This window comes from Ascaphus truei, chromosome 2, assembly GCF_040206685.1.
Source record: "Ascaphus truei isolate aAscTru1 chromosome 2, aAscTru1.hap1, whole genome shotgun sequence".
Lineage (NCBI taxonomy): Eukaryota > Metazoa > Chordata > Amphibia > Anura > Ascaphidae > Ascaphus > Ascaphus truei.
Window position 1 is genome coordinate 385,679,553 of NC_134484.1, and position 12,182 is coordinate 385,691,734.

The 12,182-nt window shown below is 39.4% G+C and overlaps 1 protein-coding gene across 2 annotated transcripts in view; it reads right to left on the minus strand.

Annotated features, from left to right (window-relative positions):
• Positions 1–780: 780 nt before the first annotated feature.
• Positions 781–12,182, minus strand: part of AHR (aryl hydrocarbon receptor) — a 112,077-nt gene continuing 100,675 nt past the window's right edge. For both annotated transcript variants that reach the window (XM_075587200.1, XM_075587199.1), the window contains one exon: positions 781–10,091. In XM_075587200.1, coding sequence (XP_075443315.1) covers positions 9,930–10,091 — 162 coding nt within the window. In that variant the 3' untranslated portion in view covers positions 781–9,929. The remainder of the gene's footprint in view (positions 10,092–12,182) is intronic.

The following is a 12,182-nucleotide window of genomic DNA, read 5'->3' on the forward strand; positions in this document are numbered from 1 at the left end:
TGTTACTCCACATATCCTGGCGAGTTTCCCGTTCCTGCGGCTTTATCATCAAGTCTACGACCTTAGACCGGAACGCGGCTCATAGAGCGACGCGGTCTTGTGACATCACAGACTGCCACACAGTATATCTGTGGAGTACTTCTGGCGTTCATCACCACCAGTGTTGGGAGTTCCCTGCAATATTGTGCAAGTTCCATTTTGCATGCCCCTTATGAACGGACTATTACCGGAGGCTATCTACACCGGACCCAGGATCCACACAGACGTCTCATGAGGATCCCTCCTCTGTGATTCAGGATGGAACCGCAGCGGACGCTTGGAGTTGCTGATTTCCTAAAACGCATTGTCCAAAGGGGTAACATGTACCGGACATGTAATGCCTGAATGATAGTAATATCTTGTACGTGCAATACTTACCTGCTCGCAATGTAGCACTTTAAATTTGTTTAATACACTGAGTCGTGCTCTGTCTTTTCTCCTATACCAGAACCTACTGTAGATGCTGAGTCATCATCAGATTAGCTGCAGACTCCCTGTATTTAAGGTTACATTTGTATCCTACCACTTCACTGAAGTTCTTTTAGACACGTTAGTTATTTGTTTATTAACATTCACAATTTTATTGAACATTAATTTTTTTTAAACATTGTGTCAATTATTTGATTCACTTATTCTGAGTTTTCTAAGATCACAATTTTGTCAAACAAAGTCTTTTTATATTAACACCTGAAATATAAAAAAAAAAAAAAAAAAAAAAAAAAAAAACAAGGTATCGATGAGTTACATTCTGTGATGATTTTATTACAGTATTTTATGTCTTACAGATTTTAACTGAAGGCCAAGAAGAGCAGTCCAGAATATACCTTAAAAACAAGGAAGGTATGATTTGTGCAAACAATGCAAAATGAAAAAAAAAAAAAAAAAGGAACTAAGCAAAATAAGACAAATCCATGAAAATATTAATACTGCTATATAGTGGTCAGTCTAGATATAAAAACAAAAATCAATAATGATGCTGCACTTTCAATGCGCTTGATATAATGCAAAAGTGTACTAACACCGAATCATAAGTAAGGGGTCATTATAGGCTCAGCTACTGCAGCAAATACTAACAAGCTAAATTTGACAGTGTAGTATTACAATGTATATTTCTTTACAATATAGCAGTACACAAAACGTACTGCATGCTTGGCACTTAGTGATATGGACAATATGTATTTGGTCTGCCAGGTGCATTACCATATCTCCAAAAATATATGGCCACATTTTATTCCTTCTGTGTAGATGTCATGTGTCACAAAAGATATACCAGTAAACCCATCATTAAAATAGTGTTGATAAAATAATGCTGCACTCATGTAGTTTACTCATAAGAAATGCTGCAAGAAAAATAAATGTAGAAGATTTAGTAGAATTTTCAACCAAACTCTAATTAATATATATATATTTTTTTCTTCATGTAATGCAACTACATTTCTAAGTTAAACTGAATTATATAAAGCAATGATGATTAAACAAAATGTAGGGTATGTGCATATATTTTTATTTTACGAATAATGGGAGCCTATTATGTTTGAAACTGAATTGTTTCCCCAAAGTGAATTAATTCCAGTCCGTATAATTGTCCGTTTATTAAACAATATAAAAAAACAAGTGACATTTTTCTTTGTTTTCTGCTTCATTTTGAATTACACAGATCACAAATTCTTCCTCTGAAGTATTTCTTTGTCTGCCATACAGTGGCAAAATAAAAATAAAAAAAGTTTCAGAATTATAACTTTACATAGGAAGCTGCTTTTGTTCATTACATATAAGTTACACAGCACACACAATGTCATTATTTTAACATGTACAAAAAAAAAATCTGTGTTTTTTCTTTTAATATAACATTTGACACCAGACACTGGTGCAACTACAAGTCAAAAATTCCTTTCAGAAATATTTATTTTTTTACATTTTTTGTCTATTTTGCAGTTTTGATTTTAAACCTTCGTTATTAACAAGACTGGTGTACATAAAATAAACACAATGAAACCTAAAACGGGGTTAGAGACGTTTTGAGGTCACAAAAGCTTTATGCAACAATATACTGTATGAACATATATATGTTTACAGTTTATCTCTAAAAAGAATGTAATTCAGCAGGTATTATAACGTAACAATTAACACATTTGTTAATCTGAAAGCAGCAGTCCTTACTTTTTCTTTTGTTCACGGTGTATATTTTTCGTATTCAGTGGAAAGAAGGGGGTCTCTTAATTTCAGCTCAAGGGACCCCTTGATTCCTGAGATACTTACCACCCCAGGTCATGCGCCGGGAGCAGCTCCGACTGAGCACGCAATATGGCGGTTAAAAACTTTCAGGGGATACAGGCATGAGCTTGTCTGGTACGTATCTCAGGAAGCAGGGGGTCCCTGGAGACTCCCGGCTTAAAACCTACATTGATAAAAAGGAGATCTATTTCTTAGGTTATTGTTGGAGTTGTATTTCCTTTTAAAAATAGTCAAACCTGTTATTCAAATCTCAGAATGATCTGAATGACAAATGCATGGAACTGGCGTAACCTCTCATAATGGCCTCGATATGATAGACTTTTCACGTTGTGTAGAAGGGGCAGACATTTCCTAGCATCGTGACCTTGCGTTTGGGTATGTTTAGTGTAACAGGCTTTCTCTACAGTAACATGTGATGCATTCAGTCACACGACAAGCATCAATGCACAGTGTGTGCACAGTGCTCTAAAATACAGGTGGAAGGAATCTAATTAAATACTGAAGCTCCTCATTCACTGAGATGATTTTTCAAGCTAAATGCAACCACGGAATCCTTCATTTTCATGCAAGCAAGGACTCCAGTATAAGTGCATTTTGTGTGAAGGTTTACATTTTTCATAATCAATATTGGACTGCTGCTTTACTAAACACTTAAAAAAAAAAAAAAAAGAAAAAAAACAAATGTTAACTTTTCATTGAGGACACAAACAAGGGCAGGGCAACTTCGGTTCAAGGGCCATCAACAGGACAGATTTTAATGATGTCCCTGCTTCAGCACACAGCCACCTGTACTTAAACAGAGATATCCTTAAAACCCGACCTGTTGATGACCCTTGAGGACTGGAGTTGCCCACCCCGCTCTAACCAAAGAAAATCTCAATATTGTTAAAATATCTACTTTACAGGCAAACGCCAATGCATATGTCATCCTTGGTAACTGGATATGCTGACATGCTGAAAAACATTGCATAGAGTGAGATTTAGAACAAACGATATTAAACACACAAGATAAGGCACAGGCTTTTTTTTTTTTCCTGTTTGCATTAACCCTGTTAGTGCTGGAGAGGCCATCAACATATACCATAGCAAAGTATTTTTTGCCATTCCAGCATTGAGAGGGTAAACAATTAAGTACAATATCAATCAACTTATTACAAAACATCACACTCCTTACAACAAACATGTTATTTGTAACCCTGTTTTATCCAAAAAGTGGTTTATTGGACACAGAAAATACACACATTAAAAAAAAAAAAAGGATTAATTGAAACGAGCAATCTTGACCAAACTCTTCATTATACAATATTTAACCTTGTTATATTTAAGAAGCCTTAACCCCATCAATGCTGGAGGATCCCGCAACTCGAAAGGGCTTTATTCATTTGGGCTGCAGTACTGCATATTGTAGAAAGATTGCTGTAAAACGGCAATTCAAGTCAATGGCCGTTTCCCCCCGATTAAAAGTATTGCAGCTTAATAAGGAAGGCTCAATATGTTGCATATCTTATCACAGGCCTATATAGCACTAGTGTTAACAAATAATAATAAAAAAAAAACAGCAGCTGCACGTTAACGTAATATATATATATATATATATATATATATATATATATATATATATACATACAGTGTTCGACAAACCTATACATTTGCTCGCCCCGGGCGAGTGGATTTAACCCCCGGGCGAGTAAATATTGGCCCAAGCAGCACACGTTTGGTACTAGGTGACGAGTAGATTTTTTTTGTGTGGCGAGTAGATTTTTTGGTGATTTGTCAACCACTGTATATATATATATATATATATATATATATATATATAAAAGGACATGTTGCTCTCTCCTATGCCTCTTTAAAGCTCTGTTGGTAAACCAGGTTATGAGAAGACACCATCTTATCCCTGAAGACTTGTATGGGCTGCAACATATTTTCTAGCGTGGGCAGGTTTCGAAGAATAACGCGGCTTAGTAAATATGGGCCTTAATGCTCTCATATTAAGGGAATGGAATAGTTATATACTTAATAACAATTGTTAAGGGCTGGAAAGCAAGGCAGAAACAGAAATCCAATTTAAGGTGAGAAACGGAGATGCAATTGAAGTGGCAGGGCCTTTTACGTCACACTTGTTGCTAAAAATGACTGAACACTACTCAAAAGAAAAATACGTAACCCAAACATATGAAACGGTCACTTTCGTGCTGTTTTTTTATTTATTTTTCACAGTTATTTTGATTTACTGCATACTAAATGAAATCTAACACCAATAAAAAGGATTCAAACCAATTCTAATAACGACAGCAAAGGTTCTTAATGAAAGCAATGAACATATTACTCATTCTAGGCTAAACTGTTAAAAATCCCTGCTCTCCGAGTGGTCAAAATTCCAGGCATTATTCATTCAGTATTGGTCTGGAATTTTTGGCACCTTGCCAAGGTTTTATTTCCAGCAAATCAGCTTTCACTTAGAGCACCTCTGACAGGAAAGGTGAGTGGGCAGGAGATTGGACAGGAGATAGTAGCTGGACAGTGACTCCTCACCTTCCCTCCCTGTAGAGAGCTCAGCACAGGACACAGTGAGGAGGGAGAGTTAGTTTGTGTGTCTGTAACTCAGTGTGTTTTTCAACAGGGATTCCTAGGAACCCTTGGGTTCCCCGGACATCCCTAAAGGGTTCCCTTCAATTTTCAGGTCTTATTGCATATATGCATATTTACAATGCATCTGAGCTCAGACGCACTAGTCGAAAGGGTTGGCGTTCCTCAGAATTTCACATGGGGTTCCCTAACCAAAAAAAGGTTGGAAACAACTGCAGTGGCTGCGGAGTTAGTGTATGTAGAGCTGCAGTTTTTTTTATGTGTAGAGCGAGTGTGTGTATGAAGAGTTGCAGAGTATGTAGCGTTGCAGAGTATGTGTTTGTGTATAGAGGGGTGGGGGGGGGGCTTCAGAGTATTTATGTATATATGGGGGCTACCGTGTGAGTGTATATAGAGGGGGGCTGCAGAGTGAGTGTGTGTGTGTCTATTATTTTATTTTCATTAAAACATCTATATAACTACACAAAAGTGTCTATTTATGAAAAAAGCCTACAATTTGCCTATAATAGTAATAATCCCTCAGTACAGGGTATTACTGGCCATTAATGACCTGGCTGATTGAAAGTCCCTCGGCTTGGCCTCATGTCTTCAACTTTTCCAGCCAAGGCATTATTGGTCAGCAATACCCTGTCCTTCAGGGGCTATTACTTAATTATAGACTAAACTGTGTAAAATTCCAGACATTACTGAAATCCCTGCTCTCTCATTACTCAACACTCTGGGCATTATCCATTCAGTAATGACCTGGCATTTTTGGCACCTTGCCAAGTTTCTCACAATCCAGGGGGAGCATGGGGGAAAAAAACCACAAGAAAACGTTCTAAGTGTAGATGTACAAAAGTGTTAGGAATAATCCCTAGTGAATCTTGGCTCCTATGTACAGCCTACTCACAGGAAAAAAAGAGGTTTTCAAGCAGTGTTATCAATAGTGGGTTGTGGAATAGATGAATGTAGACTGGCTCCTTCACTTTGAGAATAGATCCTCAGCAAGAAAAAAGAGAGTACGAACATAGCACAGATCAGATAGTAAAATACAATTTATATGATCCTTAAAAATGCACACTTAGTGTAGCTATAAAAAATCAGCATGTAAGCTATATAAGGCCGAGTCCATAGAAGGACAGGCCGTGCTGAGCCGTGCGGACGCTCCGCGCTGAGCCCCTGCATCTTCAATGAGGATGCCTTGAGAGGGGGCTCACGCGAGCGTCCGCAGGCGTGTTGACGAGTTGGAGTTTTCAGCCGAGCGCCAAGCTGTTTTTCAGCGCGCTATCGGCTGAAAACCTCCAATCACAGCACAGCAGTGTCAAAGTCACAGCGCCGTAACATCGGCGCCGTGACGTCGACGTCAGTGCGTCGCGGGCGATTGGCCCAGCGCCGTCACTGCCCCGCCTCCCTCAGTCTCCCCCCCGCCTCCAATCGCGCCCGCCTCAGCGTCAGCGCGGCTCGGATCTCCTCACCCCTCTATGGCCCGGGCCTAAGCTTTCGGGGAGGGGGGGAGCGGGGAGGCGGGGAGGAACCCCTGCCCCCCGATGTCATTGCTGCGCCCACCCGACCCATTTTGGCCACGCCCCCCGCTGCCTACAAACCACAGATAGCTGTCAAGTGCCTCTCCAGTGCGCCTATCTGCAGTGCGGGCGCGTGGTCTGAGGCAGCGGGGCCTTAGCCTAACACTTTTGTACATCTACACTTAGAACGTTTTCTTGTGTTTTTTTCCCCCCATGCTCCCCCTGGGTCGTGAGAAACCAGTTCTACAATTTGGGGAAGAGTGAAGACAACCCCACCAGAGGGTAGTAGCAAGGGGTTAACACTTTGTATTTGTTATTTTGCACTTGCAATTTTATGTTATATGCACTTTATTATCACATTAAGTCACTGAACATTTGATTGAGTAAGCACTTTTAGGGTGTTTAGCGCCTTTATATACATCAATTTTGCACACCATGCCAAGTTTTCCAGCCAATCAGCTTTGAATTCTCATACACACCGAGCAAGAGTAGCTCTCAGACAGGGGAGGTGATTGGACAGGAGGAACCAGCCAGATACTGACACCTCCCCCTCACTGCCTGCAGACAGTTCCGCACAGGAGAACACTGAAGAGAAAGGTGTGTGTGTGTACGAAGAGGCTGTCTGTGTCTGTGTACAGAGGTTTGGCTGCAGTGTGTGCATATATACAGAAGGGGGGGGGGGGTGGGCAGCAGAGTGTGTGTCTGTAGTGTGTACAAAGGGGAGCCCAGTGAGTGTACAGGAGGGGGGGGGCTGCAGTGTGGATGTGTATACAGAGGGGGAGTGCAGTGTGTGTGTCTACAGAGAGGAGACAGCAGTGTGTGTGTGTGTGTACAGAAGGAGACAGCAGTGTGTGTATACAGTGTGGGAGGGTTGAAGTGTGTGTCTGCAGTGTGTACAAAGGGGGGCAGCAGGGTGAGTACAGAGGGGGGCACTGCACTGTGCATACAGAGGGGGGCTGCAGAGTGTGTGTGTCTATATATATATATATATATATATATAGGCTTTAGTGTATTTACAATTTCATTTTAATAAACAAGTTCAGTAAAAGCATAAGAAAATGTAGAAGATCGTGTTGATAAAAATCAATATGACTGTACAAGTGTGTCTCTTTTTTATGAAAAATGTAAAAATAAAAAAAGCCTAGGTTTAGCCTATAATAGTAATAATCTGTTCACAACTGGCCAATTATTGGCCAGTAATGACCTGTTCTGAGGGGATTATTACTTAATTATTTTCTACAAAATGGAACAATTCAGAAATAAGTTGGCAATAAACTTTGCTATGTGTCAGTTTCAGACTCGTGCTTTTAAATGTACAACAGGCCTGCACAACATGCGGCCCGTCCGGACTCACTGTGCGGCCCGTGATGACTTTGGGGGTCCGGCGGCGAGGTGTGGCGATCTGTCTTCCCCTGCAAATTCTACTCTTTCCCCTGCAGGTCCTGAAAAAATGGGCGCACAGCGTCAAATGACGTTGCGTTGCCATGGCAATGGGACACTATGTGACGTCTTGGCACCACGCTGCGTGAGGCCTCGTTCAGGGTGCCAGCTGCAGGACTCGGAGGGAGGGCGGGAGGCAGTGCGGCAGTTTGCTGGGCGATCTGTGTTTATCCCCCAGCAGACTTTTCAGCGTTGAGGAGGGGGCGGGGTTACACACAGCAGGGTAAGTATCGAGGTTGCAGTCATGAAATCATTCTGAAGAATGATTTCATTGGCTGCCTAGGTCCCAGTGACGCTGCTGCAGCTCCAAAAAACGAAATTTTCGTTTATTGAAACAGTAGTCAGCTTCAACTCCTGGCTTCAGAGACAGGGCGGTTGCTACCCTGACAACCAGTATTCAAATTGAATACTTTGTTTCTCACGGCAGCACGCACGGCAGCACGCCCTCCCTCCGAAGCCAGCACCCTGAACGAGGCCTGACGGTGCAGTACCTCATTAAGTTGAGATGATTAGGAAATGAGATCATTTGAATTAAAATTTTATCCGTGCGGCCCGAATCTGTTTTCCTTGGAGCAGGTTGGCCCGTCTCAGTTTACAAGTTGTGCAGGCCTGTGTATAATATATTAGGTTGAAATGACATATGTGCAGCAAATTCAACCTTTGTTAAATTCTGATTGGGTGAGATACTCCGCTTATATTTCTAGCTAGACTGATTGTATGACAATTTATTTTTCCCCTTATGAGACATCATTGGATTATATGACTCTGGGGGTTTTTGTTTGCCTTCCTCTGGATCAATAAGTAAGTATAGATAAAGGATAAAGTATCTGTTGTCTAAATTTAGCATAGGTTGAACTTGATGGACGTACGTCTTTTTTCAACCTCATCTACTATGTAACTATGTAATTACTTTATATAAATTAAGACCCATATTTTAATCAGCTTTACTATTCCATAAGGCCCTTTCAGTCATTTGAATGGGCCATTAAATGTCCTTTGGTGTTATTAGGTGTGTTGTATAATATCACTGTAAATATGGGTCTAAATGTTTACTACAGAAGCAAAATCAATGTAAGATTATGTGAGAAATTACAAACTGATATTCTTTTAACTGCGAGTGCCAAGGATGGCTAAAATCTGTGAGACATTTTAAGAATTTGATTTCATTATTTTTTCGGGGTTTATTTTGTGTATGATACACGAATGGCTGAAAACCAAGGGACGTTTTTGTGACAGAAGGTGTCAGTTCTGTGAGATTTAAGAAACATCACAAGGGCACCTGAGCACGAGTCACAATATGTATAACGGCTCTCAAATCTTTACAATAAATCAGTGGTCTTTTCGTTCCCCAGTCAGATTAACAATAAGAGACATTTAGAAAGCACTAGTCGTAACCGATCTGAGGGAACAGAGGACATTGCAACAACTGTATATGTTATATTATATATGTGTGTATTCCAGCTCAATTTAGAGGAGCCCTAGTAAACAGACTAACAGGGATTGCCCTGTCCTAATCCGGTCCATCATACAGTGCAGGGATTCAAGTTGCAGAGTAAATGGAGCTGCCACTTTAAAGCAAGTGCTTCTGTTAAAAGGAAGTTATTGCAATCTATTTTTTTCAGAAACCCCAAAAGCAATTTATTGTGGAACAAAATGGTCTCTCTACATATAAATGAAAAGTTACACCATGCTTTTTTATTTAAGGTCATAAGGGCTAATTTGTTAAACAATTTAATTCTACTGCAGTGACGGGTTAAACAAACCATTTGCCTTATCTTATGTTGTTTATGGGTATTATACATCACAGAACTGTATTGCAAATATACACTTAAATTCTCATGAAAATAATATGTACTTTCAATAATGGAAAAACAATAGCTCTTTCGGTTTTCCTAAAATATGCTCTCTACATCCAGCTAAGGCCTGGCCAGCCCTGTCCAACGTGTAAGCTTTTGACTTCTGCAGCCTACAAAGTGCAATTAGCCTAAATAAACTCTTCAGGATGTATTATAGCTTTTAAAGCATTTTCAATATGAAGTATTTTCTTGTTGAGGCCAACAAAAAACAAAAAAAAAACAAACACTTAAGAGCATGCACAAACGCTGCCATTCTCAGATTTATTTACATATATCCACTTGGCGGTAAGTTCGGATAATTTTTGGAATCTGCCGGGTGGTGGTGGCGACGAGGAGGAAGATGTACGGCAGTCTGAGTGCTATTTACCACATCCATTGGCGCAGTATATGTTTCATTTACATTTCCACCGCTGAAACCATTTTGGAACTGTTGATGAAAAAAATGAAAACCATTAAACACGAAACGTATACCATTTTTAGAAAACAGATTACATTAATCCTTGATTTCATTTTTAAATAAAAGGAATGGGATCCATTAATATTGGACCCGTATGAAATGTAATGATGATTGGATGCCAATTCAGCAATGAAAGACTACCAAACGTATTACTTAAATTAATACATATTCCAGTAGTTATTACACATAGAAATAGTACTCATTGTGTTGCAACTTTTTTTTTTGCAATGAATACTAAAAATAGGAGGGCATTCAATTTTTTTTGTATTTGTGGTATAATACCGCGGTTGTTCTATAGATTTGGATCTATATAACTTCTCTGCATTCATATTAAATAAAAGACTTAAATTAATGCAGTCTGACTTTATTTGCTGTAATATGATATTAAAACAACTAAATATTCACATTTGTAAAAACCTAATGACACTATATATTTATATATTACTATTTATAAATGAAACTATTCAAGTGCTGTACTGCTTATCTGAAGTGGAGTCAGCATGTTGTGTTTAAATACTTATATCCGCGCAAATATACTTGTACCCACATACAATTCATTGACGCGCATATGCGTTTCAATCAGGTCCCATAGAAACATGCGTAAAACAATGTAATTTATGCACTACACAAGGTGTGCGTAAACGTTTTTGTCTGTGACCCCTGGCTGCTTTTCCTCCTCATACCTTTCCTCCTGTGTTTTCTGACGTCACAACATCATGTAACACAATGTCATGTGACCCCCACAACGTCATTTGGTGACGCATTGCCAGAAGCCGCCAGAGACAAGGTAAGTGACATGCAGAGGCCCCACGCACTCCCCTGGCATTTAATGTAAATGTTGTAGGGAAAAGCGTGGTGCCTCTAAGCACCACGCCCCCCGAAAATGTCACACCCCCCAGTACTACACTACTGTATTTCTTTTCGACTATTAATATGCAACAAATGCGCCAGTAAATAACGCTATATCGATAAACTGTTAGATGAACTCCTTTGCTGCTGTATGGCCCTATAACCAACTACCCAGGTTTGTTTTATACAAAGTATCAGGTAAAAAAATGTTTCTGGACATCTACAAACCATTATTCTCAGAGTTCAGATAGAAGCTTTGTCCAGTTATTTATACCTCAACTGAGAAAATATGCAAAGTTGACTGAACAGCTCAATCGGATGCTGTAAGACTTTGGTTGGTAACTAGGGGGTCAGTGGTCACCTTCAAGGGTTAAACCATGTCTCCCTTCAACCTGTGTAACAGTTGATTACATTATATGTATTGCTTTTAATTTATATTATACTAAAACAATAGATTTTAATATTTTATTTTTTAACTCCCATTTGAATTAAAATGATAGATTTCAATATGTGACTCTGGTACAGGGTTAAACTGAACACTTTATAACTGGGTTGCCTAATACAGATAAGTTGATTTTTTTTTACCGCAAATAAGTTATCTTTTTATCGTGTTATTTATTAAATAGAATTCCCTGCCAAGTCACCAAACAATGCCACAATATCAACCTTAAAGGGAACTCCCTACCTTTTTACATTCTCTAACCAATTTATTTTTATTTTTCTACATGGAAACCGAGATGTGAGTCGAATCCAAAAAGCCTCAATTTTAAGCCCTGAAGACCCCAGTTTCCTAAATACTTACCGGTGAAGTTAAAAGGTTTAAATCTCCCTCCAGGGAAAACTACCAAATTTCAGGTCAATAGTAAGCCGCAACATCATCGGCTGTAGCTTCCTATTGGACTGTAATTTAAATTACCTTTAAAAGCCAGGAAGTAATGTTGGTAAATTTACCAGTAAGTATCTCAGGAACTGTGGGGTCCCCTAAAAAAGCACGGTTTAGCTCTGAAGGTCCTCCTGGTTCTTAGCCTGTAAACAATGGGGGTTAGTTAGGATGGATTGCTGCTTTAAGAGACATTGCTTCGTTATGATGAAATCACATGTAACTAGATCCTGAAGACTAATTACTGTGTTTCAAAACAACTACCTCATCATTCTGAAATAGTATAATGCTTTCAAGCGAGTACGGTGCTTTAGTACAAGAATATGATCAGG